At 32.6% G+C, this 17906-nt stretch overlaps 1 protein-coding gene across 6 annotated transcripts in view; it reads right to left on the bottom strand.

Moving 5' to 3' along the window:
- The window catches only part of Micu3 (mitochondrial calcium uptake 3), a 97576-nt gene that overhangs the window by 52927 nt on the left and 26743 nt on the right, over positions 1 to 17906 (bottom strand). For all 6 annotated transcript variants that reach the window (XR_013342404.1, XR_003300845.2, XM_026389487.2 and 3 more), the window contains exons 2-3: positions 4509 to 4662; positions 202 to 233 (exon numbers count right to left, since the gene is read on the bottom strand). Coding sequence is in view for 4 of the 6 variants with exons in the window: in XM_026389487.2 (XP_026245272.2) it covers positions 202 to 233; positions 4509 to 4662 (186 nt within the window). In the remaining 2 variants the exon portion in view is untranslated. The remainder of the gene's footprint in view (positions 1 to 201; positions 234 to 4508; positions 4663 to 17906) is intronic.

Here is a 17906-nt window from a genome sequence, read left to right as displayed (position 1 = left end):
TACCATTGAGCTATAGCTTTACTAGTCCTTGGAATTCCTACCTTTTTTATTTTCTGACAATATGGAGGATAAAAAAAAAAGAGTACCATGATGTGATTTTAATTTAAAAAATATATATAAATACATGTGTGTGTATGTGTGTGTTTGTATGCATGTGTATATGAATATGCATGCATATGGATACCAAGAGCTTTAACTTACCTGTTTGGATAGCGACTTCCATGTTTTAGCAACTAAAATAAATATAAAATAATTAGATAATAAATACTCCATGTAATGTATATCCATATTCAGTAGCCATCTACAAGCATAACTCAAAGCCAGGCTTCTATGTCCAAAAAGCAAGGGTTTTTAAATCTCAAGATCTGAATTTAAGGTATGATCTTATCTGTTTCATGTACTACAAACTGTTCATAATAAATTTTATCAGTAGAATAGGAAATATTTTTCCATAACGAGATTGTTTTAGTTTGGTGATTCCTAAATATATTATTTTTTATTGATTAAAAAAATAAATTACAGCAGAATGCATTACTATTCTTATTACACATATATAGCACAATTTTTCATGTCTCTGGTTGTATATAAAGTATGTTGACACCAATTCGTGTCTTCTTACACATCTCTAGCAATTAGAGAAATGCAAATCAAAACTACTCTAAGAAATCATCTCACTCCAGTCAGAATGGCAGCTATTATGAAGACAAACAACAACAAGTGTTGGGGAGGATGTGGCGAAAAAGGTACACTCATACATTGCTGGTGGGACTGCAAATTGGTGCAGCCAATATGGAAAGTATTATGGAGTTCCTTGGAAATCTAAGAATGCAACCACCATTTGACCCAGCTATCCCTCTCCTCGGGCTATACCCAAAGGACTTAAAATCAGCATACTACAGGGACACAGCCACATCAATGTTTATAGCAGCACAATTCACAATAACTAAACTGTGGAACCAACCTAGACGCCTTTCAGTAGATGAATGGATAAAAAAAAATATGGCATATATATACAATGGAATTTTATTCAGCAATAAAAGAGAATAAAATCATGGCATTTGCAGGCAAATGCATGGCGTTGGAGAAGATAATGCTAAGTGAAGTTAGCCAATCCCCAAAAACCAAATGCCAAATGTTTTCTCTGATATAAGGAGGCTGATTCATAGTAGGATAGAGAGGGGGAGCATGGGAGAAATAGATGAACTCTAGATAGGGCTGAGGGGTGGGAGGGAAAAGGAGGTGGCAGGGTGATGGATTCCTGGATTTATAAGAAAGTAAATTTATTCCATATTAAACATGTTATGAGATTAAAAGCACAAATAATAATATTCATAAAATATTCATATAGGAATAAGACATATTAATATTCCTGAAAATAATTCATAGATAAGATCTCTCTAGCACAAAGAAGGATATGGGGAAAGAGAAAAAGAGATGACAGAGCAGGTAAAGTAAGAGGGAAACTCTTATCGTGTTTTTTCATTCTTCTTTGCTACAGCTACTTAAGAAACATCTTGGAACACTAGTATTGTAGTTGAATAAAACATTTGGGATCACTTCCTTTTTCTATTTCCTCTTCACACCCCTGAAAATTGCAAGCATTATAAAACTTATGTTCAATCAGTATTGTTGTTTTTTTTGTTGTTTTTTGTTCATATTTGAACATTATAAATATGTAATGCCTGCCTAAGAATTATTTCCAAATTGAGTAAGTCTTATAACAGCTGCATTAAGAAAACTGGTATATATTATTTTAGCTTTATTACACTGATGACAACCAATCATTGTTTCTATATTGAATGGAGCAATGTATAATTAACAATACAGCAAATTAAAAATTACAAGAAAGGTACTTTTCTTTTGCTATGCAACTCTTTTTAAGGCAATATAACAACTCATTTTAAGACCAAAGAGAAGAAATAAGCTTCTAAACTTTGACAAAATAATTTTCATGGAGATAGATTTCTATGTCATAATAACATTCTTCCTTTACCAAAGATAGTATATAAAAACATGTAATCAAATGATTAAAATCACAGGCTGTAAATTAAAATTTAGCAATAACATTAACCATAAGACTATATATATTCATTTAACAATGCCACTTTGCTTTTTAACAATGAAAAAAGAACAGATATAATATTTATGATTCTGTTGCTCTTAAAATATAGCCATAAAACAAAGAAAGAAAAATGAATGGTGCAAAAGTACATGCACATGTTCATAAGCTATTTATCAAAAGAGGAAGTTAGACATACTCTTGAGTTTTGTAGGGTTTATGAGATTACCACAGTAAATTATTCACAAAAGATATATTCATTCTGCTGGAAATGTTCCATGTTCAATATTATTAGCTTTTGTAAAAATAAAAAGATTAAAGAGCCATTAAGGCTGTTCTTCAAAGGATTTTCTGACTTTCTAAATTCATTTATCTCATATGAAATTACTACATATGTAAATATAACTTAGGTGGAGAGAAAAGACTTAAATTCTATTGGAAATATTTTATTTCTTAAGGTATAGTTTATGTTCTTTACATTTAATATTATATGTATGAAATATTTTTAAAACAATACATTTTTAAAAATCTAAATTAAGGGCTGGGGTTGTAGCTCAGTGGTAGAGCACTTGCCTCGCACACGTGAGGCCCTGAGTTTGATCCTCAGCACCACCTAAAAATAAACAAATAAAAATGGGGATATTGTGTCCCTACAACTAAAAAAAAAAAAAAAAAATTGAAAAAAATCTAAATTAATAATTCTTGATGTATAAAAGTAATCAATTACTAGTTGTAGTTCTAAATATGAAATTCACCTGTTAAGGTCTAAATTTTAAAGAGGAATTTCTAAACAAGAAATTTTCTAGTTTTCAAATAAATTTTTTAAAAATTCTGGTTATGGACTCAAGTGATGATGATGATTATGATGACTGTATCAATATTCACTAAATTCTCACTGTGTCAAGCACTACACTAAGCAGTTTTTCAATCTCTAAAAATTCTTCTGAGGTTATTATTACTCGCAGTTAACAAAGTTAATACAGACTACTTAATAATAAACACTTAAAATCCATATTATACAAAATCAATTTAATAAGGGGGATATAATTATCATAGCCTTCAAATTATTTTTTAAAGGAGCCCTTTTTAATTTTCCAGCCTTTTCTATTATTACTGCCCTATATATTCCCAAAGGGGCTGCTATAAGTATACCAATACCCTCTTGATTTTATATTTTTGTTCACATAGTTTCCTCTCCTTTACATGCTACTCCCTCAGTCAATGGTCAAAATCTCATTTAAAAATGTATTTATTATAGGCTAAAATCTTCCAAGATCAAGCCTCTACCTTAAATTCCACTCCAGCCACATTTCCTTTTTTTTTTTTTTTTTTTTTTGTAAATATCTCCAAAGAGTTGTTTACATTCACTATCTTCACTTCTTCATCTGCTATGCAGCCCTACAATCTGGTCTCTGCCCTAATCAGTCCACTAAAACATCACTTTAAAAAAATCATCAATAATCTTCACTATAGTACATCCATTAGATGTACTATTTAACTTCTCAATAGTATTCTTCTTATTTGATCATTTTGGCCATTTTCTTTGGCTTCTATGATTCTAAACACTTTTGAGTTTTCTTTTAGTCAAATGAATTAAGAGACAGATCCACTTGTCTTATCTTTCATATGTTCAACATATCTTAAACACATTATGTCTAAACTGAAATCATAATTTTTCTCTTCAAACCTCATTTCTACTAACATTCATTCAGTGAAGCCAGTCATTACTCTTTCACCACTATCTTTGGAGACTTCTGAAGCTTGAGCTACCACTAGCCATGCTATGAGACAGTATCAAAGAATATTTACAATTATCAGTGAGGTGGATATCCTTCATATATTTACATGAATTAAGTAAATGAAAAAGTGTGAAAATATCTGGTCTTCTGGAGAAATTTAATATTGTTTTATAAATAAGTAATTTATATGAATAAAATATATATTCTAATAGGTTGAAAACAAAAACACATATGAGAATCCAGTTATCTATTATTAAATTAGGAATCAAGAAATTTGCAAGAATGTGATAATGCCAAAAGGTTTGAGAACCACTAACACGTGGAAATGTGAGAAAAAATTAACCTATATTTATATTGCAGGAGCAATGACAAGTGCTATTGACCATAGCTAATTTCAAAGCCACTCTTCTGAATTAATCTGTTCAGATTAGATAAAAGTATGAGTATGCAGAGCCTATTATAAAGAATATCAAAAGTAAGTTGGTGTTGAATTTTAATGTACAAGGAAGAGGAAACAATTGATAATTTCTGATAAAAGAAAATAGACAAGGGTTTATAAGAAATATTATGGTAACATTGTATAGTATATGTCCTGAAATACTATACTATTTTTCTAGTTATTCTAAAAAGCATATACTGCTGCATACTTTTACAAAATAGAGATAACAATATAATCTAACATGATTAAGATAATCTTAAAATATACTTACATTTGGGCTCATCTGTCGTAACAGCCAAAATAAAATCATATGGAGTCATGAATAACTGCCCTTCACATTCTATAGATGCAAACAAACGAAATCGCCTTTCCCTAGATGTAGCGTAGAGATCTAAGTCTTCAATATCTGTTCTGCCAACAGCAACCTAAAGTTAATAAAGCAAATAAATTTTGAATGTGTGAAACAACTTCTCCTTTTAGAAGATAAATATCTTTAATTATGTTAATAGTAAATTAATCAAGTAATGAAAAAGTGTGAAAATATTTGGTATTCTGGAGAACCTTCATCATTTTATAAATAAGTAATTTACATGAATAAAATGAATCAAAAGACTCTACTTTGAATGTCATTAAAGACTTGAAGATTTCTGAATAGGCACTTCAAAGATTTATTATTTTTTGAGTGGTTTATATCTTAAGTTTTGGTTGTAGAGAACATTAAATTACAGAGCCAGTGGTACCTTTAGTGAAAACACCAACACTTGCTGAATGCTTACCATGTACCCTCTATATACTTCTTTATTTGATTAGAAGTCAATTCACTTAAGTCCATTAATTTTCTAAAAGGAGAAAGTAAAGCCTGATATGCTGCTCATGACTATCACTAAGGTAATCATACAGAAGTAATGGTTCAATTAAAGTTGGAATTACTAAATCTAGATCATTATGGTATATTAACCACCAAGAGTCATTCTGAATTTTGCCTAGAGTCAAGATGAACAGAATTAGAAGTTTGGGGGGGGGGTCCTGTTTTTGTTCATTTCCTTATAGACAATTTTCCATTGTTATTTATTTTCTTTCTGAACTAAATATAGGAAATTAATTTTTAATAGAAGGATTTCCTGATTATAAAATTAATGTCTATACAATGTAGAAGCATTTTTAAATATTTATAGATATATTGTATCATTTTTGGCAAAAGAAATGGAATTAAACTATTTATGCTATTCAATAATCAGAACTTCATTAAATATATCAGGGCCACTTTCCTATGCCATTAGGATATTCTAGTAGCTACTGCATATAATTGGAAGATAGAATTTAAAAATCAATAGATATAATTATTTTGCTTTCTTTTTTGAAAAAAATGGGATTATACTACATACAGAGTTTAGTAATCTATAGTCTTTTTAACTATTAGGACCATTATCCTATGTCACTATTAAAGTAGAAGACTATTTTGAAAAACTACAATATTTCATGGTAAGATTTTATAAATAATAATAAACAATTCATCGTGGCTAAATATTCAGATGATTTTTAGCTTTTTACTATTATAAAACAATGGTATAATAATCAGCTTGCCAGGCGAGGTGGCATACACCTGTAATCCCAGCAGCACAGGAGGCTGAGGCAGGAGGATCACAAGTTCAAAGCCAGTTTCAGCAATATTGAGATGCTAATAAGCAACTCAGTGAGACCTGTCTCTAAATAAAATATAAAATAGGGGATGTGAGTCAAGTACCCTTTAGTTCAATTCCCAGAACTCCAAGCCCCGCCTCAAATCAGGCTTGAAAATATTTAGAAATATCCACAAGTAGTTCCTTGGGATTAATTCCTATGAGTAGAATTGGTTAGGCAAGACCTTTTTATACATCCTAAAGGAGTTTTTAGTTATTTATGGGCTCACCAACAATATGTAAATTTTCACATATTTCATAAAACTAATTTATATTAGAAAAACTTCTTATTTAGGATGGCAAGTTTATTATCTTTATTGTCTCTATTTTTTGCCTATTGAGTCTTAAAGCAAATTATGTACAAAATATTAAAGTTAATTAAGTATCTCATACTTTGGGAAATCAAAACAAGCTATCCAAAAGAATTGTCAACAAAGAGACTACTTTTTTATTTCTAAGTAACACTTTATTAAATGAAAAGTCAGACAAATGATGTTTTCCATCATTTTGAAGATGATGACATTTCAAAACATTACACAAATAATTAAATAAACACTAAAAGAAATAAAATTTCACTCCCTACTTTTTCTTTCCTTTTTTTTTTTTTTTTTTTTTTTTTGCAGTACTGGGGATAGAACCCAGGGCCTTGTACATGACATTGGTCAAGGATTCTGAGCTACATCCCTAGTCCCATTCCCCGTTTTCTGATGGTATGTACATGAAAAGGAATAAGGGGTGTCTGACTTTAACATGTTTACAATCTATGTAGAATAACACAATATTAGTTGGAAAAAGAAAAGATACAAACATGGAGAAAGTAATAAGTTGTCAAATGAAAGTAAATAGAAAAAAAAGTACTATAGGTTGATGTTAAAAAGAAGTTTTCCTTAAGGGCATCTGGGTTGGTTCCACAGTCTAGCTATTGTGAATTGTGCTGCTATGAACATCGATGTGGCAGCATCCCTGTAGCATGCTCTTTTAAGGTCTTCAGGGAATAGTCCGAGAAGGGCAATAGCAGGGTCAAATGGTGGTTCCATTCCCAGCTTTCCCAGGAATCTCCAAACTGCTTTCCAAATTGGCTGCACCAATTTGCAGTCCCACCAGCAATGTACAAGAGTACCCTTTTCTCCACATCCTCGCCAGCACTTGTTGTTGTTTGACTTCATAGTGGCTGCCAATCTTACTGGAGTGAGATGGTATCTTAGGGTGGTTTTGATTTGCATTTCTCTGACTGCTAGAGATGGTGAGCATTTTTTCATGTACTTGTTGATTGATTGTATATCCTCCTCTGAGAAGTGTCTGTTCAGGTCCTTGGCCCATTTGTTGATTGGGTTATTTGTTATCTTATTGTCTAATTTTTTGAGTTCTTTGTATACTCTGGATATTAGGGCTCTATCTGAAGTGTGAGGAGTAAAAATTTGTTCCCATGATGTAGGCTCCCTATTTACCTCTCTTATTGTTTCTCTTGCTGAGAAAAAACTTTTTAGTTTAAGTAAGTCCCATTTGTTTATTCTTGTTAACTCTTGTGCTATGGGTGTCCCCTTCAATAGATGAATGGATAAAAAAAAAATGTGGCATCTATACACAATGGAGTACTATGCAGCAATAAAAAATGACAAAATCATAGAATTTGCAGGGAAATGGATGGCACTAGAGCAGATTATGCTTAGTGAAGCTAGTCAATCCCTAAAAAACAAATACCAAATGTATTCTTTGATATAATGAGAGCAACTATGAACAGAGCAGGGAGGAAGGGCAGGAAGAAAAGATTAACATTAAACAGAGACATGAGATGGGAGGGAAAGGGAGAGAAAAGGGAAATTGCATGGAAATGAAGGGAGACCCTCATTGCTATACAAAATTACATATAAGAGGTTGTGAGGGGAATGGGAAAATAAACAAGGAGAGAAATGAATTATAGTAGATGGGGTAGAGAGAGAAGATGGGAGGGGAGGGGAGGGGGGATAGTAGGGGATAGGAAAGGTAGCAGAATACAACAATTACTAATTGGGCATTATGTAAAATTGTGGATGTGTAACTGACGTGATTCTGCAATCTGCATTTGGGGTAAAATTGGGAGTTCATAACCCACTTCAATCTAATGTATGAAATATGATATGTCAAGAGCTTTGTAATGTTGTGAACAACCAATAAAAAAGAAAAACTGAAAAATAAAAAAAGAAGTTTTCCTTAAGAAGAAAATACAAGTTTTATGTATTTTAAAGAGAGATGTACCCTGCAAGTTTATCCAGCACATCTGAAAGATGATGATGGTCTTCCCTGGAATAGAGGATTTACATTCATGAAGAAGTAAAGGGAAGATATGGCCAGTTAATAATGATTTCTGAACCCCAGGCTAAAGCACTGGATTTAATCTAACAGAAAACAAAAGGTTTTGAAAAATTCTTAAGAGGAGCAATAAGAAAAGAAAATGGTATCTCGAAGATAAAGCAACCCATACCAAAGACAAAAGGGCTCAGTATTGTATTAATAACAACTGCTCAAGCAATCCATAGATAATAGGAAATTGTTTTGGCTCTGCCGAGAGTAAAACATGACACACTAAACTACCTAATGATAATTATGAACAATAATCTCCCTTACTAGTGCTAAGTTACCAGCTTAGTAACCTTGTATACACATATTCCAGGGCTTTCTTCCTCTAAGAGCTGGGAAACAAATCTTGCCTGTGACCAGTCTGCTTTTTTTTTGGTGGTGCTGGGAATCGAACCCAGGGCCTTGTGCATGTGAGGCAAGCACTCTACCAACTGAGCTATATTTCCAGCCCCCTGCTTTTTTTTTTTTTTTTTTTTTTTTGCAGTAAAACAACCTCCTTTACTCCTGTCTTTTTTCCAGTTAATTTTTCTTCCTATGTGCAACTAATGGAACCAGTTTCGAGGCAAATTCACGTATTCCGTGCTCATACAAACAAATATTAATGCATATTTTTCCAATCCAGTTCTCAGTTCTTGACACTTTTAAAGCCTACTGTACATATTATTCTGCACCTATTTTGCTTTTTTCTTACTAGACTATTTCCCTGGGCTTATTAGTAACCCAAATCAATTATGATTTATCTCCAGTGAATTTCATGGTTGACCACTGACTGAACTCCCACTGTTTTTCTACTACAACTTGAAGCCTCAGATGAATGTAATGAATCACAATTTTGCTTATAAACTGTATATTTACTTCAACTTAATATAACTTGATCTGTGATTTCTGCCTCTACCTCGTGCTGCCATTAGTGTCTATGGTGCCTGTTTTCTCATCAAATTTTCCTTCCTTAAGCATAGTCTATTAATTGTCCCAGCATGCTAAACCTGCTTGACCACTGTAGCTGGGAACTTGATCCACATTTTATGAGCTAATGCTTACAACTCCTTCTCCTTTACCTCTGCCAACAATTAACAAAGCCTATAGCTCCCCTTTAATTTCTTACATCCACCCATTGTCACCACTTTTATTCTAGCGCTTATTACTATTTTCCTACAGTTTAACAGCCTGTAATATTTGCATTCTTTAACCACTGAAATAAGGGTATGAGAACAAATCTTACCAAGTAGAGTTAATGGTTTTCATTAATACTTCACTGCATGAATTGCACCCCTTGTTGCCTTAGCAACAGTACTCATAACTTTTGATACAGCATTAGGTGGTGCCCACAGGTCTCAAAAGAAGGGTTGGGGAGAAGTATGGGAACATTTTGTGTCCAAATGCCCCCAAATATATATGTTTGTGTGTGTACACACCCATGGGCTCGCACATGCACCCTAAAAGAGAAGAATATGATTTATGAATTAAAGAGAAAACTAGAGTATAGGTGCTTAAGAAGGCTTTGATACCACCAGCTTGTTGCTTCTTCCGTTGCCTTGTCTCAATTTAGTATAATCACACAATCTAATAAATATTGGTACTGCTCAAATGAAATATGGACTGGCAAAAAGTGAAGAACAATTATTGCAATCCCAGTAAACTGGCCTAATTTCAGAAAAGTCTAATTGCCAACAACTGAGGATAACTGGACTCATCAGGTTATCTGAGAATGAGATGGGAAGAATGCAGAAGAGGACATCAATCTTTGGATTGGGTTTAAAATTTTCTATTCTCTTCCACTGACTTATTTGTGTCTTTCTACTCTAATGGAATACTTTTTTAATTACTGTATTTTCTAAGTATGCTTTAAAAAATGTTAGTGAACTTCAAAATCACTTTGTCAAGTTACACTTTTAAATTCCTACTAGCATTGTTTGGGTTGACACCAAATTTTGGGTTAATTTAGGGAAACATGAAAGTCTCACAATATTATTTTTCCAACCTGGCAATAGAAACAGAATTTATTCAATTCTTCAATTATAACTTCCAGTAAAGTTTTGTAGTTTTGGGGTTCTAGCTCAGTGGTAGAGCGCTTGCCTAGCATGTGTGAGGCACTGGGTTCGAGTCTCAGCACCACATATAAATAAGTAAATAAAATAAAGGTCTGTCAACAACGAAAAAATTTTTTAAAGTTTTGCAGTTTTCTATAATTTCTGAGTAATCTAAATTGAGAATGAGAACTTTTATTTCTATTATATTTTCAACTGGTTATTTTTGATGTGTGGGAAAGCTGGGAACTTTAATGTATTTGCTTAGTGTCCAACTATCTTATTAAAGTGTCTCATTAATTTGAATAACTTTTCTTATTTTGTCTAAGTAGATGATAATAAATTCTTTCAAAATGTTGACAGTTGTAGCTTCTCCTTTCTGTAATTCCTTTTTTTTCATTGTTCTAGTTATCAGAAGTATAGGCATGTAAAATGATTTTGGAAAATATAATAATATTAACCATTCTTGACTTGTCCTGAGGAGAATGATTCTATAACAAAGTACTTTTTTTTTTTTTTTTGAGATAGGGTCTTATTTACTACACAGGCTGGCCTTGAACTTCTGATCTTCACAGGGCTGAGGAGGATGCTTCTAATGAACCACTAATAAAAGTAATGTTTGCTATTGATTTTGAGAATTATCAGGAATTGGTGTCTACCTGGTCTCCTTTTATTAACTAATAAATAAATTAGTATACTTTCCAAGTTGAATATTTAACATCAACTAATAAGCTAATATATAATCATTCTTTCAACAAATACTTGGTATGAGTTTATTATATACAGATGAATTAATTATAAAACAATTAATCAATTGGAAGATTACTTAATCTAAAACTGTTTTAGAAACAAATGTAAATAAATAAGCTTGTTCTGCCTACATATGCCTAACTATTTCAACCATTTTGAATTTACATGCTTACTTGTCTGTAGTTTATCTACAGACTATGATATAATGGCACAAGATGAAGAATTTAATAATTTTTTACTGTGATAAAGTTCTGACCAAGTAAAACTTCACAGTATATAGTAAATTATCATAGAGTAGCCCAGGAAGTTCTGCTGAGAATATCTGATATAATAGAATCTCTGAGGAAAGGGAAGCTGCAGGCCAGTACATTACCGAAATGTCAGAAGGAATCCAGACCTTTAAGAGATTTAGCTTTACTTTAGAACTTCTCAAAGTTTAAAAAAAAAAAATTTCAACCCTCTGAAGTTTTAACATCACTATTATGAACATTCGGAAACACTCATCAACAAATAAAGGAGGAAATGTCAAATCAGTTTACTAATTCTCTTGTCAGTTCTGCTTGCCTATAAATTACAATGACCTTATATCATGTTAATATTCTGAACTTTTTAAAAAACAAATACAGCCATTTCCCTGGATCACAATGGCATATTACAAGGAATAGGTTAATACAAATATACCTGTATTTGCTAGCTAATCCACTGTATTTTAAATTCCATTTTTTGCTTATTTAAATAATTTATCCTTTAAAATTAATTTCTAAAGCCTAAAATTAACCTAAATAATCTTTCATTAATATTTATTTTTCAGTAAATGATACTTTTTGTATCAAAATTTCCAAAATAGTAAAAATCCACCAATAAGCGTAAAGCATAAAAGCCAATCTGAAAACTCAAAAGCCTGATTTATATTTATTAGTTGTTAAAACATTAATTGCTAAAGGGAAAATCATTATTATCAGTTCAATATTATGCACTTAAAAATGAGTCTTTCAAAAGTGGTAACATATGGGCTATGTTATTTATGAACTGAAGGGATAAAGTGACTGAGAGGGTATATAGAAGTCACAGTAATTTGAGAAAAAAAATCTTAATTTCTGTAGATTAACAGTCAAATTGAAAAACACATATTTGAGAAGTTGAAGTGACAGCCTTTAAAATGTTAAGAAATATTAAAGAGAAAACCCTTAGTCTTGTACTGGCTAATAAGAAAAACTGAAGGGTAAGAGAATAGATAATTGAAAACTGAGCTAACTTAGCTTGAAAGAAATCATTTCTCTAAAGTAAACATTACACAAAGTTTTTGCATTCCATATTTTTTAGATATGCCTTTTCCAAAATGGTATTAAAAGGTGAAATATTTTCTCTGCATATAGTCCTAGCTTTGTTTGGATGGTTTTAGTATTATTACCAAACCTATTAACCAAGCTCTTCAATTCAGAAAAGACTAGTAACACAAGTTTTGTTAGGTAATAAGTAGCACATCATATCGTGGAGGTTATCTATAGCTTATTAAAATATCAATTTAAAAATCTGTTCTAGTTAAAATTTTTAAGAGATTGAATGTAATCCTTTATGTCTTGAATTCATGCTTTCCCATCGGTCTCTGGAACCAATCCTGTGCCAAGTTTGAGGTAACCAAATACTCTCAGGCCAGGGATTTGGGTGTTGCTTATCCTGTTCTGGGAACAGGAAAAGAGCATCTGGTTTCCCAATTTCACCTCTGAGTTCTCTATTTCCCAATTTCAGTATTTGGGTTTTTCCCTGCCAACCTGTGCCTGAGACCTTTTCAAGAGTTTCTCTGGAATTGTGATGCATGCTCTTCTAGCCACCCAGAGTTTGGTGTTGTTACTTCTCAGGTCTCTTTAATGCTTTTTTATTTTTATTCTTTCTGCTGTAGACCTCTAGTAATTATCAATACATTCAATGGTTATTTTCTGCTAAACTTTATGAAATGAAGAGATGCTAACCAAAGTCTAAGCCAAACATGTTGATTAAAAATAAGAATGAACCTAATTTTCATCTGTGCCTGGGATGAGCTCTAGAAGCTGGGATAGTCATTGAACTACAGTCATCTTGAGTAATATTTTAGTTCTACTTCAGTTCCCTGTTTAGTTTGCAATTTCTCTGAACATGAGCACTTATACCTTCCCAGGTATTGCCAAAGAAATGAATTTTTGCTCCATATCAAATGAAATATGTGATTCTTATACTCTTTTTACTCTGTTTTCATACCCTCTTTATTTTATAATCTATTGCCCCAGATCAACACTCAATGACCACCTTTCTTATGATTTATCTTAAATGCTGACAATGCATTTTCCTTGAGAGTCAATATTTTACCTTATAAATTCTACTTATTTCCTTTATAAATTCCTATTACATCATTTTTATTCCTTCTCTCCACTCACAATGGGGGAGTTTACTATATATCTCTGTTATTAAAGCTTTAATTCTTTGAGAAAAACAGGAAATTCTTACTTTTTTAGCTCCCTGACAGTGCCTGACATGTGTAAGAGGCTAGGTAAATATTTACTGCATGAATAAATGAGTTCTTGTGGATAAAACAATAATTGGTCACTGGGTAATAAGCACCCAAAGGATACTAAATCATAGTCAAATGGACAATCAGAAGAAATGTTTGGGCTGTTAAGGAAAACCAAAAGAAAGGTTTCTAATATCAAATTAAGCATTTAGACTGAGATAACAAAAGAGAATACAAAGATCTAATGAAAAAGGTAATACATTATAGCTTAAGGATATCTATCTTTTTAAAGATATATTATTATTTTTGAGACGTAGTAATTGTATATATTATTGGGTAGAGTGTGACATTTAAAGATGTATTCAATGTGCAATGATTGTATCAGAGTAACTGGCATATTTATCACCTCAGGCATTTATCAATTATTTGTGTTGAAAATATTCAAATACCTCTCGTTAGCTATTTTGAAATATTCCATTAATCACTGTCAACTATAGTTATCTTACTGTACTAAAGAACATGTTATTTCTCCTATCCAATTGTACCCCTTTACCCATAAACAAACAATCTTCTCTCCACCCCTACTTTCCCCCATATCTTTCCCAGGCTCTAGAAATTACTATTTGATTCTCCACTTCTATGATAGACTTTTTTGGGGGCTTTTTTAAATTAATTTTTTATTTGTTTTAATTAGTTATACACGACAGTAGAATATACTTATATACTTTGATATAACATACATAATGAGATATAATTTCTCATTTTTTTGAGTATACATATTGTAGAATCATATTGGTCATACAGTCACATACATACATAAAGTAATAATGTCTGTTTCATTCTACCTTTCTTATCCCTACATCCCCTGTCTTCCCCTTTCACTTCCTTCTACCTAATCTAAGGTAACGCTATTCTTTTTTTTTTGCATTATAATCCTTAATACACATATATACCACAATTTTTATATCTGTTTGTATATAAAGTATGTAGATATCCAATTCAAGTCTTCATACATGTACTTTGTATAATGATGTCCATCATATTCCACCATCCTTTCTAATCCCCTGCCCCCTCCATTTCCCTCCCACCCCTCTTCCCTATCTAGAATTCATCCATTCCTCCCATGCTCTCCCTCTCTACCCCACTATGAATCAATCACCTTATATCAGAGAAAACATTCGGCATTTATGAGATAGACTTTTTTAGATTAGACATGATGAGATCATGCACTATTTGTCTTTATGTGCATGACTTACTTTAAACTAAATGATCTCTAGTTCCATGTATGTTGCTATGAACAACAGAATTTCATTCTTTTTATGGTCAAATAGTATTCTATTTTGTATGTGTATCATTCTTCAGTTGCTGGCCCTTAGGTTGCTTGCATTTCTTGTCTATTCTGAATAGTGCAACAATAGCACAGCAGTATAGATATCTCTTTGACTTACTCCCATAATGGAATTGTTGGATCATATGGTACTTCAATTTGTAATTTTTTTGAGGCATCTCTATGCTGATTTTCATAATTTCTGTACTAATTTGCATTCCCACTCTGCACCCTCACTTGCATTCATTATTCATCTTTTTTATTATAGCCATTCTCATCTGTGTGAAATTTTATCTCACTGTAGTTTTGATTTGTATTTCCCTGATGATTAATGAGACTGAGCATCTTTTCATACACCTCTTAGCTATTTGTGCATCTTCTGAGAAATGTCTATATCAGTCTATGACCCATTTTTTAATTGGGTTACTTGATTAGTATTGAATTTTTGGAGTTCTTACACATTCTGGATACTAACCTCTAATCAGATGTATAGCTTACAAATATTTTCTTCCATTCTGTAGGTTGTCCTTTCACTCTGATAATTATTTCTTTTACTGAGTGAAGCTTTTTAGTGATATATAACCCATTTGTCTATTTTTGCTTTTGTTTCCTATGCTTTAGGGTCTTGTCTAAAAACTCCTTGCCCATCCCAATGTCCTGAAGCATTTCCCTTGTTTTTTCTAGTAGTTTCATGATTTCAGGTCTTACATTTAAGTCTTTAATCCATTGTGAGTTGTTTTTGTAACTGGAAAGAGATTAGGAGCCCAGTTTCACTCTTCTGCATGTGGAGGCCTAATTTTTCCACCACCATTTACTGGAAAAAATGAAAAACTGTCCTTTCTCCACTGTGTGTTCTTGGCACCTTTGTTAAAAATCAGTTGGCTATAAATGTATAGGTTGATTCTAGGCTTTCTGTTCTGTTCCACTGATATATGCATCTGCTTTTATGACAATAATTTGCTGTTTTGATTATTACAGCTTTGTAGTATATTTTGAAATCAAATAGTGTAATACCTCTTGTTTTGTTCTTTTTGCTCAAGAATGCTTTTGACTACTTGGAATCTTTTGTGGCACCATACAAATTTTATAATTATTATTATTGTTTTGTGAAGAGTAGTAGAGTTACTTTAGTAGGGATTGTACTGAATCTCTAGATGGCTTTGATAGAATGGACATTTTAATAGTATTGACTATTCCAATCCATGAACACAGAATGTCTTTCCTTTGTCTACGTATCTTCTTTAATTTCTTTCAGAGGTATTATAGTTTCCATTGTAAATACCTTTAACACTATAGTTAAATTTATTTCTATTTTCTTTTTTGGTAGTTATTGTAAATGAACTGCTTTCTTGATTTTATTTTGGATAATTCACTTCTGGCATACTGCAACAATACTAATTTTTATGTGTTAATTTTGTATTCACAATTTCACTAAACTTGTTTATTAATGCTAATAGTTTTTGGTGCAGCATTTAAGATTTTTCTACATATAAGACCACGTCATCTTCAAACAGTGACAATTTGACTCCCTCTTTTTGAATTGGGATACCCTTCCCCTTTATTTCCCTTTAATTATCTTAAGCATGGGGTGGGGGGGTGAAGTAGGGGGGGCTAGTCAGGTTGTGATAAATTCTCTAAGTTTTTGCTTGCCCTAGGAAAAGGTTATTTTTGAAGGACATTGCTGGATATAGTATTCTTGGTTTTCAGGTTTTTCCCCGTCACTAAATCCCAGGAGTTTGATCACATAATCCCATTTTCTCCTGGTCTATAAGGTTTCTGCTGAAACCTTGCTATTTATCTAACAGGGATCTCCTTATATGTTAGTTGATGCTTTTTTCTTGCTCTTTTTAGAATTCTCTCTTTGGCTTTGTGCTTCTAACAGTCTGACTACGATATAATTTGGAGAGGATCTATTTAAATTTAAAATCCTTGGAGCTTTCTAGACACGGTTGTCTGTCTGTCAAGATTTGGAAAGTCTGCAGCAATTATTTTGTTGAATAGGCTTTCTATGCCTTTCTCTTCTCTTTTCATCTCTTTCTGGAACACCCATAATGTGAAAGTTTGTTTGTTTAATGTTGTCCCATAGGTCTTAAAGGCTTTCTTCATACTTTAAACTTTTCTTTTTGTCTAACTGGGTTATTTTCAAAGAACTATCTTCAAGTTCAGAAATTCTTCCGTCTAACCTATTCTGTTGTTGAGGTTCTCAACTGTATTTTTAATTTCACTTACTGAAATCTTTTGCTCTAAGATTTGTTTGTTCTTTTTTTATGATCTCTCTTTACTAAATTTCTCATTCATATAATTCATTGTTTTCACAATTTTGTTGAATTGTCTGTCAGTCTTATCTCATAAGCTTCCTTAAAATAAGTACTTTGAATTCTTTTTCAGGCAATTGGTCAATTTCCTTTTCTCTGGGATCTGTTCCTAGAGAATTAATGTATTCTGTTGGAGGCAGCAGGTTATCTTGGTTTTTCATGCTTTTTGTACATTTGGTATATCAGTTGCCTTTACTAATTTTATAGGGTAGCTTTCATAGTAAAAGACTTTCTCCTGGTGATATGTCCTAAAGTACTGGTTGAATAGGCTATATTGGCTTTGGTTCCAAGTGGGAGCTTTAGTACAGTGTGTAGCTTCTTCAGCTATAATCAACAATGTCTATGGGCATCTCAGTGGCCTACACTGCAGGAATTGTGGGACTGGACCACAGGCTGGGTTGCAACTCTCTGAGGCAGAGAAGGTTCAACAGCTCTGGATGCTGTGTGTCCAGCTATAGATGTGGGAGGCTCATCAGTTTTTGTGATCACACAGGGGAAAGAATGCCTGGGTGGGTCCAAGTAGATGTGATGCATCGTGCTTGGTAGGGATCAGCACAAAGGACTGGGACACAGTAGTGGGTCCATATGAGGTCCCTGTCAGATCTGAGGACTGTTTGGGTAACTATGTGGGGTCTCTGGAGGACAATCTGCTCAGAGCAGGCTGAGGCTGCCCAAGTGCTTTCTGGGCCAAGAGTAGGTTGGCAAGAACACCTATATGCTTCTCAAAGCCTCAGTGAGCCAACCTTTTG

Source organism: Urocitellus parryii, chromosome 14 (genome assembly GCF_045843805.1).
Source record: "Urocitellus parryii isolate mUroPar1 chromosome 14, mUroPar1.hap1, whole genome shotgun sequence".
In the NCBI taxonomy this organism is placed as follows: Eukaryota; Metazoa; Chordata; class Mammalia; order Rodentia; family Sciuridae; genus Urocitellus; species Urocitellus parryii.
This window is presented reverse-complemented; position numbering and strand designations above follow the sequence as displayed.